The 18,474-nt window shown below is 28.5% G+C and overlaps 3 protein-coding genes across 3 annotated transcripts in view; 2 read left to right on the top strand and 1 right to left on the bottom strand.

Moving 5' to 3' along the window:
* The first annotated feature begins 51 nt into the window (after nucleotides 1-51).
* Nucleotides 52-2,945, top strand: LOC106789488 (uncharacterized protein C17orf85 homolog). The gene is made up of 8 exons (XM_014753716.1): nucleotides 52-368; nucleotides 508-662; nucleotides 742-893; nucleotides 983-1,363; nucleotides 1,456-1,883; nucleotides 1,994-2,146; nucleotides 2,236-2,504; nucleotides 2,587-2,945. Exons 1-8 carry the CDS (start codon nucleotides 249-251, stop codon nucleotides 2,729-2,731), a joined length of 1,803 nt encoding a protein of 600 aa, XP_014609202.1. The 5' UTR covers nucleotides 52-248; the 3' UTR covers nucleotides 2,732-2,945.
* Nucleotides 2,946-3,890: 945 nt separating this feature from the next.
* On the top strand, nucleotides 3,891-8,341 carry LOC106789472 (sperm flagellar protein 2-like). The gene is made up of 4 exons (XM_014753692.1): nucleotides 3,891-5,756; nucleotides 5,817-6,181; nucleotides 6,640-6,980; nucleotides 7,083-8,341. Exons 1-4 carry the CDS (start codon nucleotides 4,515-4,517, stop codon nucleotides 8,339-8,341), a joined length of 3,207 nt encoding a protein of 1,068 aa, XP_014609178.1. The 5' UTR covers nucleotides 3,891-4,514.
* Nucleotides 8,342-13,822: 5,481 nt separating this feature from the next.
* LOC106789482 (beta-1,4-N-acetylgalactosaminyltransferase bre-4-like) overlaps nucleotides 13,823-18,474 on the bottom strand; it is a gene marked incomplete in the record, with an annotated part of 97,635 nt that continues 92,983 nt past the window's right edge. The window contains 3 exon segments of the mRNA XM_014753709.1: nucleotides 13,823-14,212; nucleotides 15,201-15,419; nucleotides 16,595-16,778. Of these exon segments, the coding sequence (XP_014609195.1) occupies nucleotides 14,074-14,212; nucleotides 15,201-15,419; nucleotides 16,595-16,778 (542 nt within the window).

Here is an 18,474-nt window from a genome sequence, read left to right as displayed (position 1 = left end):
AAAGTAAAATCATGAACACAGTCTTGAGTCTATATTCCATTGATTGTTTATGGTTGTTCGTTTCGATGGCGAATTTGTACGCGTCAGTTCGTGTCGTAGTTTGTGGTTCTTCTTATTTGTGTAAATCATAACCTATTTACTTAAATAATTTTCTAATTTCATATATTTTACCAATTATTTATTGTCCTTATTATCTAATAAGGATCATTTTATGTTTTCAAATATAAAGAAAGTTCACTGTGTATAATATGGAGGTGATTGAAGAACTCGTTGATGTTGAAATGACCCTGGAACAGGAATCTGGAACGAATGATTTTTTGGAAGCCAGTGGGAAACTTAATCATTTGAACAATTCTAATACTTCAGAGGTAATTGAGAACCTTTTATTAATTTATCCTTGAGAAATTTATAAGTACAGACTTAAAAAATCATAGTTTATTAAGTTTTTGTTTTTATGTATGTATTGAAAATGAACACATTCATATGTATGTTTTATAAAACTTTTAGTTTTCTGAAAGTCGTTATGAGAATCGTGCTGGAACGTTTACAACTGGTATTGATATATTTAGTAAAGAAGAAAAATTAAAAATGGAAGAAAGAGCTAAACGTTTTGGATTGTCCAAAAACTTTTTATCTAATTACGAACAAGATTTATATACTAGGTAACAAATTTTATTCAATTTCAATAGTAATAATATAATTATACATTATATTAATAAAATTTTGTCAAATATTTATTAGCATGGGGATAGGAGAAGATAATGAGAATACACGAAATATTAGATTAAATGTGATACACATGAGAGGAACCGAAGACATGAGTACGAAGGACGTTTTTAAATATTTTGAAGATTATGCTCCGGCATCTATTGAATGGATAAACGACGTATCATGTATGTGTATACTTATGTATATATTTTTTTCTATATATCTCTTATGTGTGGACCTAAAACTTTTATTCAAAATTTGAATTTTTCTGCAGGTAATGTTGTATGGCTTGACAATGCATCGGCAGCTAGAGCCATGTTAGGATTATCAAAACGTATTGTAGGTATTACTGATAAACCGTTAAGTAACAAAAGTAATACAAATACAGTAGATTCTGTCTCTAACGAAGACTGCATTATGGAAGTTGAATATGACAGTTCATCCGATAAAGAAACTGATGAAAAGAAAAATACAAATGAAATAAATATCAAGGATATCGATTATCCTTTACCACCAGGAATATGGAGGAAAGGTGTTGATTGTCCTAAATCTAGAAGAATATTTTTACGATTTGCTACAAGATCTGATAAGAAACAACCTAATGCAGAGAAGATGAGTGAATATTATAAAAAACATGGTAATCCTAATTTTGGAGGTAATTTTATATTTGGATCATTTCATTTGTTTTAATGTACAACTTATATTTTGTAGTAACTAAAATATAATAACAATATTATTTTTTTATAGGAATAAAAGGAATATTGACGGAATCTCGTAAAAGATTGTACAAACAAATAAAACAGAATAGAAGAAAGTTGTCGGAAGGAGAAGAAGAAGTAGAAGAAGAGGCAGAAGAAGAAGAAAATGGCACATCTGGAAATCGCATGAAAAATCCTTGGGGTGCTCTATCCCAGTCTTGGGGAATTAATGATTCTGTTGAAAATGATTTTAACGTAAAGAATAATTACAAGGAACAAGGACGAAATATAAAGGAAAGGCTTGGAGTTAAATTTCCTTCTAAAAGTACAGCACGGGTTGAAGAAAGTAATAGTAGTGCTAATGATAGTGATAGCGAAGAAGAATGGTGCAAAAGAAGTAAAGTATTGCGTATGCGAATGCATGCAGATGACGAAGAGAAAAAAATTCATAAAAGACGTGCTAAGCTCAAAACTCAGGTATATATTATATATACAGCTAAACTATTTTCTTTTTTCACTTTTGTTTGAGATTCCATGATAGAAATTTATATTTTATTAATTTGTTTTTTTTTTAAATGAATGAACAGATGCTCTTGAATAGTATGTCAAGTGGAAATGATTTGCGATTGAGACTTGGCAGACCGTCAATCAAGCCAACGCGATTTCCCGATGCGATACAAGTTGTTGTTACAAACAATAATGCCACAAGATTGAATTCTTCGAAACCAAGCGATTCTGAGGTAGTTTTTGCATGTACTTTAATAACACAAGTGTTTTACAACACAATCAACTGATTGTAAATATATATTTATATTATTATTATTGGTAGGAAGAGGATGGTGAAATTGTAGAGGATATTCAAGTTGAAGAGAAAGAAGAGGGTGAATGGCAAGATACGGAAGAAGAAAATACAGAAGCCGAAGAGAAGGAAGAAAATGAGATTGATAGTGAAGATAGTGATTTAGAAGCTAAAGAAGTACAAGGACCGAAGGGAAGCGTAATTAAAGTAGTTCAACATAAGCCACGTGTTGCATCTACAGTTTGGTCGAGATTAAATAATGTAAAAAGTGTGGTTAACAGCAATAGTTTAAAGGAAAGGTAAGAGTGCATACGTTTTACTCTATAATTTTTGTTACAACTAATTATATCATATTAGTTATTAATTATTTATCATTTACAGACAACAAAGAGGTCGAGATTTGAGAGATACGTTAAAAAGTGGAGATCTACGTTCGCGAATTGGAAATCATACGAGAGGACGTTCGCAGCTAAGGATAGAAGTGAAAAATGATAAATATACAGAAGATGGAAACGATTTTAAGTGAACAGTTGCATTTGTCGACCTGTGATTTTTTTTTTTAAAATGTCATTACAAAATGAAAGATTTTATAACTATACTATATAGGAACTAAAAGGGTTGTGTATTGTGAAAACAGATTCATGTCAGCATATACATATAAATTTAAACATTATACATATGTTCTTATGTAACATACAGCGATCAATTGAATGTTTATGAACTGTCTAAAAAAGATATATATATATATATATTATATTTATAGTTATTAGTAGTTAATGTTCGTTCATTCGTAGAATTCAATTTGTACTAAAACAATTTTTATATATATATATATATATATTATATTTATAGTTATTAGTAGTTAATGTTCGTTCATTCGTAGAATTCAATTTGTACTAAAACAATTTTTATCCCTATTTATGTAAATATGAATTAATTAATTAATTAATTGACTGTAGTAACAGAGCTGAAAATTAGAACAATCGCCATCAATTTTCCTTTAACATTTATAAAAAGTCCAGTTCTAAGATCTTACAATAAAAAACATATTGGTTAATTATTCATTTTTATTTATTCTTTCTAATGTTATCATATTTTTTTCTACGTTTAGTTATCCAATATTATGAGCATGTCAAAAAATATAGGAAATTAATTTTGTTATTACGTACTTAACCATATTATTGTTCACTAATATCTCTATTGTATAAGAAGTGAATTTTTCATTTACATTTTATTCAAATATTAACTTCCTATTATTTCGCTGTTCAATTATTTGCTAATGCATTATAATGTTGCATTAATATAATAAGCTAAATATCAAAAGTATATTTGCAATAAAATGAAAAGAATTTATATTGTAAATAATTGAATAAATAATCATCTGTGTATATATATATATATATATATCTGTGTATATATATCTGTGTATATACACATCTGTGTATATATATATATATCTTAATCTAATATTCGATTGATTAATCGATATTTTACCTGTCGATTATCATTTACAGATTAAATTAATTGTTCATCATTTAGTATTACTTTTATCATAATACATATCGAAATACATGTATTTGCTTTACGAATATATCTTATCTTGAGATTTTTGTATAAAATAAAAAATATAATTCCTATAAATAATAAATTTTCAAAAAGAGAGAGAAATGAGTGAAGTGTTAAAAGCATGGTTTAGAAAGAGATTAGGAGTTTTAATCGAATTAACACCCGAATTGTTTGGACATTACACGAGAGACGGTTATCTCTTGGCTCAAATTCTTCACAGTTATGGTATCATTAATTGCGATCAATTGGATACTATCATTCAGACAAAAGATTCTACACTTTGTCGAGTAAATTTGAAACATTTACGTGTCTGGTTACGTTTTATCGGAGTTGATTGTACTGACGATTGTATCGGGGAAATTAGTTGTGGCAAAGGTGCTACGTCTCTTCAATTATTTTATAAAGTTTATCTAAGTTTAGAAGACAAGGACAGTTTATACTTTATCACGTTACAAAAAGAACGAGAAAAGTATATACCCAGTTCAAGAAAATTCGACGTGATTCCTGTCCTTGAAGAACCCATTCCATATGAAATATCTGATCATCCACTCTCAAAACCATTGAAAAAAGCAACTAGTACAATAGAATGGCATCGTAATAAGTTTCAAAAGATATTAAAATCATATCGTAAGGAACAAAAATATGAACAAACATTAAAAACGAAGCATCCATTCGATTGGATCGAACCTATTCCCCTTTCGAAAACATTTTGTGATACGAAGAACGATGATATTTTAAAAGAGATGAATGATTTTGCTAATAAACATCGTATTAAATCTTCCAAAAGTGATATTTATGATCCTTGCTTAACCGATAAGTTATATGACGAAATAGAAGTATCCGAGGAAAATCCTGATGCAGCAAAAGCTTATATATCCTGGTTGAAAAATCGTAAAAGAAAAGATAACATTGATAATACTATTAAATCTGGAATGCAAAATACATTGCTTTCTGAACTTTGGAAAACGTTGATAGAAAAACGTGAGAAAAGTTTCGACGAGTTACTCGCACGTCGCGTACTTGATCAGTCACATTACGAGAAACAAATAGTAACTAAATTGTCGGAGGTTCTTAATCAGAAAAATGTTATGACCGAAAACAGAAGGATCGTTGATGAGTTAATGTTGGATGCTAAAGAGAACAAAGCACGATTGGAACAGGAAAGAAAGAGAGAGGAATACGATTGGGAATACGAAAACGTTGATATGGAATATCGTAGATTATCCGAACTTCATCGTAAAATTCGTAAAGAGAAATTAAACAAATTACGAGAGAAACACGAAAGAATTTGTCGTGAAGTTATTGAAGATTTGATAGATATCGCATTGAAAGTAGTTGAATATCGAAGTTCTAACGAATGTTACGTGCCAAAAGCGATTTGGAACGAATGGAAAACGTTGTTCTTGAAATGTCAGCCAATATTCGATCCGTTCGAGAATGAATTTCCTAAAAAGGAGGAGAAAGAAGAAGAAGAAAATATCGAAGAAATTGTTCAATCACGATTGGATAGGGAAGAAGTATTGAACGAAGCCAATTTCGAAAGTTATCATACTTTACAATCACCTTGGGACGAATACGTTCCACCTATGACGGATCCTGAGATTGAAGAAATCTTGAAGTTAGGTGAACTTGTGTTAGGATACATCGTGCATCGACTTTTAGAATTTGTTTATCCTTACCCGACTGGTTATTTAGAATCACCGGTACCTAAAGTTAAAACTGCAGCTATTATTTTAGGTATAGTTGAGCCACGTTTATACGATTCTATTGAAATATTATTAAATAATAGTGGTATTCGTTTGGTGTCTATGAAAGATGCCATTAATTATTGTTTATTACGATACAAGGAAGAAATGTTAGATGTGGAATACATCGATGCAAATATTATTCGTGCTACCGATGATATTGTCAAACGTAAAGTTGATGATTTGAAAAAGAATACAACGACGAAATCGAAGAAAACTCTTAAATCTGATAAAGTTTCTGTACGTAGAAAAGTAAAGGAAAAGGAAAAGGAGAAAGGTTTGAAAGAAAAAGAAACTCAGACACCTCGAGTTATACCTTACGATGACATGAATCCTATTTTAAGCGATGCTGCACACATTGGAAAATGGACATACGAATTTTTAATACTCGGTCAACCAATTTCTAACGAATTGAATACAAAAATAATTTTGGAATATCTCAAAAGTCTCGGTGAAATCGAAGGATGGGCATTGATCGATTATCCTAATAATTACGATCAAATGGCACGTTTGGAATTTGCTTTAACGGGTTGTCCAATTTTTCAACGCGATTATGATTCTACTAACGTTGTAAATTTCGATAAAATTAATATAGAAGAGATAGATCCGGTTTCGTCTAGGATAATTTACGAGGATGATGAAATCGATGATTATTCTATTTACAGGCAATCATTTTGATACTTTTTATATGTATACGATTAATAAATACGTCGAATAAGATGAATTATTAGGATTAACCAAAAATTCGTGCGCGTTTATTTTTATTATAAATTCTATTATAAAATATATTGCATAATGGGAGGGATTTGTTTTTGTTAAATATTTATTTTGGAAATATTATTTAAAAATTCACGAACATTTGTTGGTTCATCCTAATATTTATTATACGAGGAAGGTAATTGTTTATTGGGTCAATATTATGAAATATTTTAAATCATTCTTTTTTAAATATGAATGATTAATATTAATAATAAAATATCAGTATATATATCGTGTATCGATATTTAACACTCGGTAATTTAATTTATTTGATATAAAAAAAAAATGTACAAATATTGACTAAATAAATAGAAACGAATGATAAAATGATACAATAACGATAAAACACGATGTGATATTTTGTCTACAGGCAGTCAAAATTATTACCAAATCCGATAACCAAAGAAAATGATTATACTTCAACGTCGACCTTTATGACAACTTACGTCAGAGCTATACCAAAACCAATTGACCTTGACGTAGATCCGAATAAATTGGTGGAAGTGTTGTCCGACGATGTTACAGCTATTGATAAGTTTTATATAGAACAGAACATAGCTTACGTTGTTTATTACGATTATATCGATACAAATATCATAAAGAAAATAGTTAGACTCGTTATCGATGATAAATCTATGCCAAGGACACCTTCCGTAGAATTATTCGGTGAGAGTGCATTGAAGTTATTGGAAGAACGTAAGGAACGTAATTACAAAGAATCTTCAAAAAAGAAATCAGAAATAACTGAACGATTTGTTCTATCCAAAAAGAATGAAGAAAAAGAAAAAGAAGAAGATAAAATGAAAGTGAAAGATGAAAAAGTTTCCGATGATAACCTTGGTGTTCATAGTGTACCAAAACCTGGAGAGGATGCTTGGAAATGGTTAGATTTATCATTAAATCCTGTATTACTCGATGCTTTGGCTACACTTTGGGAAAACTTGGAAGAAATTTACATTAACGATTTAATGGAAATTTTGTCGTTAAAGAGAATCCATTCGATTGCTGTTATACCTTATAAAAATTTTCTAATGAATAATATGATGAAATTTATTGACAGACCCGATATTAAACAGAATTTATTGAACGAATTTCAATTAATGTTTAATGAAATAAACGATGACATGAGAAACGACGAAGATGTTAAATGCGAATTGCATTGCCGTTTGATCGAATTTCAAACTCGTTTGTTTGATATTTGCGATTTAAAAAGACGCGAAGCCGAAGAGGAACGACGAAAAATTGTTAACGAACATTGGACCGATTTCGAAGCTGTTATACTCGTTAATATTTATCTTTCGATAATTCAAAGTGAAATCGATCGTTTCGTAGATACTATTCAAATGATTCAAGATTATTATACAAGTATGCTTGAAAAATCTATCAAAGAATTTAGATTTTCTAAAATTTTACTCGACAGATTGAATATACGTGAGATCAAATCGCAAATGAATCAAAATGTATTTGATAATATTACTAATATTACTACTACTAGGATCGGTGAGATCGGAAAAGATATGAAAAGATCTAATAAAACGATCTCGGATAAATTTGATTTTACAAAACCCGTCATAAATCCAAACGATTTAATCGAAGAAATAACTAATTTACTTATCGATGTTGTAAACTCAACGATTTTTGTTACAATCGATAGTTTAATTTACAAAATTATCATCGATAACGTTAATTACGTAAAACAATTTGTAGAATTTATTGCAACTAGTGTTAATGATACGATGAGAAAAGAAGAAAATCTTTCTACCGGTAGGACAAAAATTCGGAAAAAAGTTGATTTGTCAGCTACGGCGGCGGATGATCGGATCGATGGAAAATTGACGAAAATTAGAATGCAGGATCTTTTTCAAGAATGGAGATATGCTACTCTATTTGAAATCAATCGAATGAAAATGAGATTGGATATTATCGTGGAATCCGCTAAAGCCGACATTGATTTTCTTCTCGAAACAATGCGATTAACGTTTCATCGAATTTACGAGAAAATAATCGACAGGTTTTTAATCGTTATATATATAAAAAAAGAAAAAAAGAAAAAAGTCTTGAATTGAGAATCACGAATAATAATTAATCGTGAAAATAAAACGTTAAATATTTTTCAGATACGAAAAAGAAAAGGATAGCATTAACGAGATGACAAAAGTTTTCGGTCTCGCTATAGAAGATGAAAAAATGATTCAAGAAGAATTAGTATTAGACGGTGAACATTTTTACGTAAGATCTAACATTCTTACTTATCCAGATGAACCGGAAAAACCGATTAAATTAACCAAAGAAACTGTAAAACCATATTTATTCACTATCGGACAATTGGGTCGTTTGATGAACGTGTTTAAAATGATTGCACCTAGTGGAAAATTAACCGAACGTTCTTTAATTTATGTCTTTCAAGATATGATATCATACAACAAGGACGAGGAAGATGATGGTTTTGGTACGATGCCTGTACCATCTTGTTGGCGACGTTTAAAATCATGCGACGTTAACAAATTTGTCGAGAAAATTTTTGGTCCTAATTGCGAATACATAGAATGGCGTGAATTTTTAATTTACGGTATTAATCTTCCAATAGCAACACAGGAAGATATTTTGCGTGCACGCGATCGTTATAGAATATTGGATCACGATTTGAGAGAAATCGTGACGATAGATCAGTATCGTACTGTACCATTATGGTTTTTCGAATATACCGATGATATTTCACCTAATATCAAGGATATTCTTTTCGATGATTTCCAAAGACCATTGGATGGTCATTTATTCGACGATGAGATAGATTTAATGAATCCTGATAAATTGGTGAATACTATGATCTCGGATAAAGCAATGGATTATGTTAATTATTTGAAAAATTCGATAATAAATGAGAACAAAGTTACGAAAGAGGATCAGGATGAAGAAATAATGGTTAAGAAAGATCTTAAGGAAGATTTCTTAAGACTCCTATTGGCTAAAGAATTGCTTTGTCAAATGTACTTGATCGATCGATACTCGGTCAATTATACTGCCTTGCTATTGGCCCTTTGCAAGGACGAGGATCCTCGCGAAGGACTTGGAAAAGCACTCTCCTTGGCTATTGGTAACAAAGTTTGCACGGATTACAATGAGGGAGAGAAATACGTTGATAAGTTACTTCAAGAGAAACGATTACACGCCCAATTGGAATCTATGAGAAATCTTTTACGCGAGGAAGCTATTCAAGTAATAATAATTTAATAATAATTTATAAGCTTCGTCTTTTTTTGTTTTCCTTTTTTTCTTCTTATTCTTCGAATTCATATCGTTCGTTTTATTTCATACGAATGTGATGATATTATTAATGATATATTTAGAAAATATTCATTATAATAATGATTAATTCAAGTTTTGACGAGATTATAATTTAGAAATTTATTTCTATTATAGTATCATTGTGAAATAATCAAATTATATATATATGAAGAAAGTTATAAACTTTTAATGATGTGATTTGAAATCGAATTAATTAATATTAATAATTTAAACACGTTCAAAGAGAAAAATATCATTGAAATTTTTATGCATTTCTCCGTTTTTTTTTTGCATCTACTTGTGGTTGAAATTTCTTTAATTTAAATTCTGTCAATTTCTGTATAATTTGTTTCGTTTAATAAAACATTTGTGCATAGATCAGAGATAATTATAATCAGATAATTAAAACCATTATAAGGTAACAAAAGAGATAATTAATCATCTCTTGGACAAAGCTGTTGCCGGTGTAATAATAACAGAAGAAAATGGTGAATACGCAGTAAAACGTCGATTGATGATTCAAAAACTTGATGAACCTGGCGAGATCGATCCCTCGACGTTACTATCTCGTATTACTCAAAATTCTGAACAAATTTCTGATTCGATAATTGATAGAAGTGATGAACAATCAGATTTTAGTATAATGCCCGAACACTATCATGAGTATGATGAAGAACCGATTGAAAGAATGATAATTTATTGGCTTCCCTATGATATTTGTTTGGTAAATTATCTCTGAACACAATTATTACATTATAATTAAAATTAATTTATAAACTTATTTCTATTTATTTAATTAATATGTAAAGTAAAATAATTAATTGTCAATATATAATATGTGAATATTATAATCAAGTAATTGCACAATCAAGTAATATTTAATATAATTAAAATAATCATAAATAAATATTGATTTTTCCAGGCAGTTTTATTGGCTACTTTACCATGGCACGCATCTCAACCCGATTTATTTCAAACTACGAAAACACTTCGGGAATTATTGCGTAATACTTACGACGAACTTTACGATGATGAATTATCCGACGATAAGAATATAGTTTTATCTCATCGTTTCTTCAATCATAATTTCATTATAGAATTGTTGGAAAGTACCAGTAAATTTACTGTCAAACGTCTTGATAATATTCTTTCTGAAATAATAATGGAGGAACAGGAAAGGTATTATCATTGACTACTTGTATATATATATAGTTGACTTATATTATTATAATTATTATTAATATTAATATTATTATTATTGTTATTATTATTATTATTATTATTATTATTTTNTTTGCTTTTTTTTTTTTTCTTCTTCTTCTTTTTTTTTTTACCTATTGTAAATAAATTCGAAGAACATTAAATACGATATTCGATGTATAATATCCTTATATGTACATATGTATATATATTATATATATGTATATATTCTTCCTTTTTGTTTTATATAAACAGAATAATATATATATATATATATATCTTTCTATTACACATCATGCGTGAGAGATAAAATTCAGATGAGAAAAAATAACGTACACGAGGACGCAATGTATTGTATCATTTATTTTTGTTTTTGTTTTTGATATTGTAAAGTAAAATAAAAATCAAGTATCAAGAAAGATTTGTCCAATAATAAAGATGATTTTACGAAGAAATTTGTTGGAAGATTATCCTCGTGTTCGCGTTTCTTGCGTATGTTTTTTTTACTTTTATTTCTTTCTTTTTTCAATATATATATATATATATTATTCGTCGTTAATAAATTGATATTTTAATAATAAAATTGGCGACGTGAACGACAGTACGTATTTTGTTTGTTTGTTTTTTTTTTTTAGTTTGTTCATATTTTAATAACTTATATTATAAACGTGTTTACGTTTAAATACAACGTCTTGTTTTCTTCTTCTTATTTTTCTTTCTCGTATATTCTCAAAGAATTGCTTACGTTTATATAAATACTTAGCGCAATTTAACTTACATCATACTTAAATTTATAATCGTTATTATTTCCGTTCGGTTTGTTGATTGATATTAAAATTTTCTCACGTTTTATTATTTTTTTTTCTTTTTTTTTTTAAATGCGCGAGAGCTGATAAAACGTTTTTTTCTATTTTTTTTTTTTTTTTTTTTTTTTTAATCGAACCAAAACGTTTCTTAATATCTAATATTATAAAGAAAAAATAAAACACGCAACGAAATTATTTTCTACTTAATAATATATTTGTATATAGTAATTTTTATTTTTTTAAGTAATGATAAAATAGAAATAATAATAATAATAATAATAATAATAATAAAAATTCATATCGAAAATTTAATCGAAGATCTTTCTTTATTTCGATCGAAAAAAAAAAAAATAGCACAAAAGATTTACGTATTTCAGCTCTCGCGAGGAATATATTTGTCATACGTGTGTGTGTGTGAATGTGTTTGTTTTGTGTTCTATGTCTCTGTGTAATAATTTTTATACGCATTTTAATTTTCTTAACTTCATCGTTGGGGTTTTCACACACGACGAGTTAAAAATAATACGACAGACAATAATAATAATAATAAAAATGCACTTTTAATAATTAGCTGCACGCGATTGACTTAAATGTTCATACATTTAATTTAATGTCTTTTACACATATGTACACATACGCGCTCGCGCCTTCTTATAGGTTTTTTTTTTTTTTCCTTTTTTTCTTCCTCCTTTAATAATTATGTTTATATATTATAATATAAGTTATAATATATATAAATTATTTGAAAATTCACGCGCGAATGTAATTCTTCCTTCCTTTCATTGATGGTTGCGCATGTTAACAGTGAAAAAAAAACCAAAAAAAAAAAAAAGAAAAAAAAAGAAACAAAAATCGGTAACGTCGATAATCCAAAAAGGGGAAGCTTTCAATCTTATTCTTTCTTTTTTTTTTCCCAATTCAATTGCTATATCCTATCAATGATATATTTTCGTGTAAACGATCGACACGATATATGATATATTATATATAAAAAAGGAACGTCCACGATTATCGGTGGACATGATATTTTTTATTATTATAATAATAATAATAATAATACACAACACACATACGCGCGTAATGTTTTCACCGAAGTTCTTTCTTTCTTTTTTTTCTTTTTTTCTTCTTTTTTTTATATATACAAAAATAGAAGTGTATAATAATATACATATATATATATGTATATATATATGTATATTATAATAATATAACGATTAATTATTTATCAACTAAGTAAATTCATTCTTTTTTATTTTTTTTCTCAAGCGTATCCTAAATGTTTAATTTTAAACGTGTATATGTATAGCTTAATTATTAAGTTAAGAGACAAATCATTTTAATTTTTATATTATATAATTTTTTGTATTGTTTTATATATTTTAAAGAGGAAGATTTGAAAAAGGTGTCCACAGATAACGCGTGGACGTGTCTTTTTTTTTTTTGTATTATTTAATAATTCTACAAAATATTTATAATCGCGGACACCGCATTATCATAATTATTTCATTCATTGTCAATCAATAAAATTTCATACACGTATACATACACACGCAAACATACTTACAATATCTCTCTCTCTCTCTCTCTCTTTCTTTTCTTTTGATATATCGTTTACCTTTCTTCTTAAATTCATCCTAACTTTTTCCTTTGGCACGTCAAAACTCATTTATCTAAGTCCTCACTATTAATCGCATACTCATTAATCCTATCGTTGCAATAAAAAAATATCGAGGAATAAAAAATATATCACGCAATTGACGGTGTTTATCCGTCTTATTAACCTCCCAACCCCTTACACAACCCCTTTCACCCCCTTCTTCTTCTCTTCTACTCGGTGTACGTTTACACGATTTTGTAAGAGAAAAAAAAAATAACCACAATGGTTTAATAGGAGATTGGTTAGCGAATTTTTTCTAAGTAAAATTTCGCTGCTCTGAGGATACAATCGAAAAGTAATAATAATAATAATAATAATAATATCAACAACAACAACAACAACAACAACAACAGCAGCAGCAGCAGCAGCAGTAGCAGCAGCGTGGAAGTTAAGTTTTTTTCGTATTACGAAATAACATCACACCGATGTAAAACAGTAGTAATAGTAGTAGTAATAATAGTAGTAGTAATAGTAGTAGTAGTAGTAGTAAGTCCCTTCTCGTTCGTTATTTCTTATTTATTTTATTTCTTTGTTGTGTTGTTTTATTATTTCTTTCGATAAAACTTTTCAAAAATTCGCACGCACACACATACACACACACACACACACACACACACACATACACAAATTCGTTATATATATATTTCGTTCGACTGATGTTTATTTTATCGAAGATTTTGAGTTTTGAGTATCGAACGTTCTTGAAAAAAAAAAAAAAAATAATTAAAAAAAAAATAAACTGGACTACGCGTGAGTGGTGTGTGTGTGTGTGTGTTTTTTTTCTTTCTGTCCCTTGGAAACCTATTTAATAAGGAACTTCCCGAATAATTCAACCGATCCATGGTAGCCATCAGCTAGGCTGAGGTGGTGTAAGTCGTACTAAAAGCCACGTATACAATTTTGGCTTTTGTTTATCGATCAGCTCGTATTGTAGATTGCTAAGACCATCAGTAGCGAATCTTTTCTTCCCCGATCTCAGGAACTCGTACCTGTTAATAATAAAACGATTATAATTTTATTATCGATTAATTTTCATTTTTTTTTTGTTTTCCTCCCCTTCCCTGAAAAAATTTATTATTTTTCTTTATTCCATAATCATCTGTTTATATTTGTACGATAAAATCATCTTTTTATTATAATCACACCCGTTATAAGAATTGTATTTATCATACGAACGAATTCCTATTATATAAATAGTATTTCTGTGTTCTGTTATACACAAACAATTACTGTGTAAATGAATATAAATATTATTTGTGTGTCTCTTTGTAGAACGCGTAATTATATTATCATAATGATTTCATTTTAAAATGAATATTACGTTATACAAATCGAGTGCATGACTAAAATGCTCTTGTTTGTTCTATTATATTTATATACGAAAATTATCTCGTATAAGTATTATTCTCGTCAAGTTAATTTAAATAATAATCGTATTTCTATTTAGATTTTGACGTTCCTTCCTTTTGTCGTTTCATAAATTTCTTTAATTATAGATTAATCATGTTTTTGAATGAATACTTTATTACAATTTATATATTTCTCATAAAATATTCAAATAAAATAAAATCAAACCAATGCAATACAATGCAATTTAACGTAGAATTTTAATTTGCAAAATTTCAAATACTCATTTGTGGTCATTTGATCGATTGTGTGTGTTTTAATATAATATTTAATAATACGTAGTATATTATATGCAATAAAAACCTGATTATATATATATATATATATATAAATAATAATAAATAATGATGTATTAATATATTTTATTATGATATATTAATATATATATTATTTATTATATATAATAAAATAATAATAAATAATGATACATTGTAAAAAACTTTGTAGGTTGTGCAATAAAAACCTGATTATATACACGTAGTATATTATATATTTGAAATATAAATATCAACGTTATAAATAATATATTTTAATTTTGGTGAATAAAATTAATAGAAAATTTGTTTTTACCTCTTTGGATTAGCCTTTTCCTTTTTGTGTGTTAGCATCTTGTAACGAGCTACGTTTGCAGGATAACGTGAGATATGCAAACCATGAGCTTTTATACGATTAGCCATGTCGTCGTCCTCGCCACCCCAACCCCAGAAGACGTTGCTGAATCCGTTCACCAGCTTGAAATGTTCTCGAGACATAGCAGAAACACCACCGAAAAGATCGGCGTATGGGAGTCTTGAAAAATACAATTTTTTCTTTTTTGCATTTTATATTACCTTGTCAGAGTTTTAAAATTTATTCCAGTATGAACCAATTTTTTACTTTAAATAATTTGTACTTTGTTTTTTAGAAAAAAAAAAAAAAAACCGATTACAGAATTAGAAATAATGCAATACTGTTATATCTGTCTTCTTGTTAAAACAAAAAATAAAAAAATAATATCTATTATACTTCAACATTTTTTTTCTTATCGAAGATGAACATTTTATCGAAATATTTTTTAGTGTTTTTAATTTAAAAGAATAACACACCCCTATGTGTGTACATATTACAAACGTTTTGCACTACATTACAGTAATTTGTGGTAAAAATCAATTTGAGATAATGAAGATCTGAATAGAGGAGTTGTTATAGTACGATCATACAATTACTACAGTTAGTTACATATAACGAGTTAATGACGCGTTAATTAATAATGGTAACGATTATTTATCTTCCCCCTACTCCCCATAAATTTTCTCCACACACATACTTTTACTTCATTAAAACGAAATTATTATCCTTCATTCTTCGAAAAGAGTAATAATTATCTTGCTCGAGGTTAAATCGCGTTTCACGATATTAATATTTATTAAATTCATAAACAAATATATAACTTTAGAAATGGATAATCGATGATATTAATATCGTTCATTTGTAATAAAAGAAAAAAATAAATATAATAAAAAAAAAAAGAAAAAAAAATGTACACAAAAATAAACAAAAAGTAATAATATAATTAGAAATAAAATAATAATAATAATAATTTTTTGATGATATAGGTTCATAGGTAACTTGGACATGAAAAGAAGTACAACTTAATTTAATTAAGTTGGACGTTTCGTCCCTTTATTGTGACTTCTTCATCAACTGGAAATTTTATTTTCTTATAAATTTCTTATTACGATACATGCGGTTTATACAATATAATTTTTTACATATTACCTTATTAATTTATAAGAAAATAAAATTTCCAGTTGCTGAAGAAGTCCCAATAAAGGGACGAAACGTCCAACTCAATTAAATTAAGTTCTACTTCTTTTCATGTCCAAGTTCCCTATGAACCTATATCATCAAAAAATTATAATTTTGGACGAGAGAAAATACTGAATAAATAATAATAATATTTAATAATAAAAAAATGATCATACTTGTATCGGAATTTATCAACGGCGACTGACATGTGCCTTGGTTGTTCCGGACAGGTGTACAAATTTCTATCGTCTTCCGGAAGTAAATCAACGTCGTGGAAAATGAAGCAATCGAAAGTTTTTTCCTTCAATGCTTCGACGTAACCAACGTTCATCAGCATCGCACGATTAAACGCTCCGGTGCCTGAAACCGACCAACCGAAAAATACTTTGTCAATGAAAGAAGAAAAACAAGAATACATACACACGTGGATGAGAAAGGAAACAAGGAAGAAAAAGAAGAAAAGGAAAAAAGAAAGAAAGAGAGACAGAAAATGAAAATGAAAATGATTTTGCGAAATATATAGATAGATAAAATTAAAGGGGTAGGGTTGGGGACGGGGGGAGGGGGGTAGTCCAAGGATCTTAATTCCTAGGTGTCCTTAAAGAAATGAAAAAAAAAGAGAGATGAACGGAGATAGTATAAAATAATGAAGTTGTAATTTCAATTAAAACTTCTAAAACATTTTATCCTGTCATTATATGAACGAAAATAAGAAGAAGAAGAAGAAGAAAGGTAGGGAAAAATGGAAAAGGGATGTAGAAAGAAACTGGGACTGATTCGACAAGAAAGATAAGATGTCTGAAATAGAAATAGAAATAGATAAAAAGAAAGAAAGAAGTAAGAGTAAAAGAGATATTTTTGAAATGTAGGGCAAACACCATGTAGATGATCTTTCGGATAAGTTTTCTATTTTTTTTGTTTCTTCTTCTTCTTCCTCCTGGACCCTACCTTTTTTTGTTTATACTTTTATTTTCTATTGTTCTCAAATCATTTTTATCTTTTTTCTTTTTCGTTTTATTATTTGTCGTGTATTTTATATTGTAGGATACACACGAAAGCAACTAAAAAAAAAAGAAAAAAAAAGAGGTTAGGGGTAGTAGCGAGCAATCTAGGTAGGGTGATCTTTCGTGGTATGTAAAGTGCTGGTTGCATTTGCCCCGGCAGCATCCTCACCCCCTCCCCCTCCCCCTCCCTCTCTCTCTCTCTCTCTCTCCTTACGTGAGAGATTAATCGACCCAGTTAGACATACCCAGCACTTTTGTGCTCTCTATGTCTGAAGAGCTTACCTCAAAAACTTTCCACGAGTGCTTTCTACTTTTCTTTCTTTATTTCTTTCTTACTTTTTTACTTACTTCTTCTCTTTTTCTTTTTTTTTTAAGAGGATGGAGTAGGCTATTTTTCCTTTTTTATTTCATAAATTGTATTTATATTATACGTACAAGTGCAACACGATTTTTACCTTTAACACGATTAGCAAAATAACGACAAACTTTTGTACAACAGTGTACTTTTACATCCATTGGATATAACATATGATTTTTTTTGTTTAATATATTTCAAAATTATATTATATCTTAAATTAATAATTATGTTTTTATAGGAGATGAACTTTGATATATTTTATAAGAAAATATTTATATATTATAACAATTATATTGTAATTATATATATGAACTTTTGTTTTTTATTTTAGCGTATTGAAACACCATCCTTAAAATCATACCCGCATATTTTGAAACACTTTTATACATATATATATATATTTTTATCCGTAAAAGTTAATACAATACCTCGACAGAGTTATTATACACATTTCTCTTGTCTATTTTACTGTTAGTCCAGGCAATAAAAGGACCAAGTGCCAAATTTTTGACCACTTTGCCAGAAACTTGATATAATGGTAATTCGACGACGCTGAATCGAATGGTGCWAATWTTTTTGCAATTGGRYCAGGAGATCTTTGAGAAAAAGGGTAAAAAAGGGTAAAAAACGGCCGTATCTTAGAATCTAGGCATTTAATCGAAAAAAGTTTCAAACAAAAGTTGTAGAGAATTGA

This window comes from Polistes canadensis, unplaced genomic scaffold (genome assembly GCF_001313835.1).
Source record: "Polistes canadensis isolate GaletaPanama2010 unplaced genomic scaffold, ASM131383v1 scaffold_186, whole genome shotgun sequence".
Classification (NCBI taxonomy): domain Eukaryota; kingdom Metazoa; phylum Arthropoda; class Insecta; order Hymenoptera; family Vespidae; genus Polistes; species Polistes canadensis.
Note: the sequence above shows the minus strand (reverse complement) of the source record. Positions and strands in the feature narration are given on the sequence as shown.

What these genes read in the sequence shown, in the direction of transcription:
- LOC106789488 (XM_014753716.1), top strand. Translation starts at nt 249, where the DNA reads ATGGAGGTGATTGAAGAACTCGTTGATGTTGAAATGACCCTGGAACAG. An exon ending in ATGGATAAACGACGTATCAT is followed by an intron (nt 894 to 982) that starts GTATGTGTATAC and finishes ATTTTTCTGCAG; the next exon opens with GTAATGTTGTATGGCTTGAC. An exon ending in TGGTAATCCTAATTTTGGAG is followed by an intron (nt 1,364 to 1,455) that starts GTAATTTTATAT and finishes ATTTTTTTATAG; the next exon opens with GAATAAAAGGAATATTGACG.
- LOC106789472 (XM_014753692.1), top strand. Translation starts at nt 4,515, where the DNA reads ATGAATGATTTTGCTAATAAACATCGTATTAAATCTTCCAAAAGTGAT. An exon ending in TTAAATCTGATAAAGTTTCT is followed by an intron (nt 5,757 to 5,816) that starts GTACGTAGAAAA and finishes AAAGAAACTCAG; the next exon opens with ACACCTCGAGTTATACCTTA. An exon ending in GATGATTATTCTATTTACAG is followed by an intron (nt 6,182 to 6,639) that starts GCAATCATTTTG and finishes GTGATATTTTGT; the next exon opens with CTACAGGCAGTCAAAATTAT.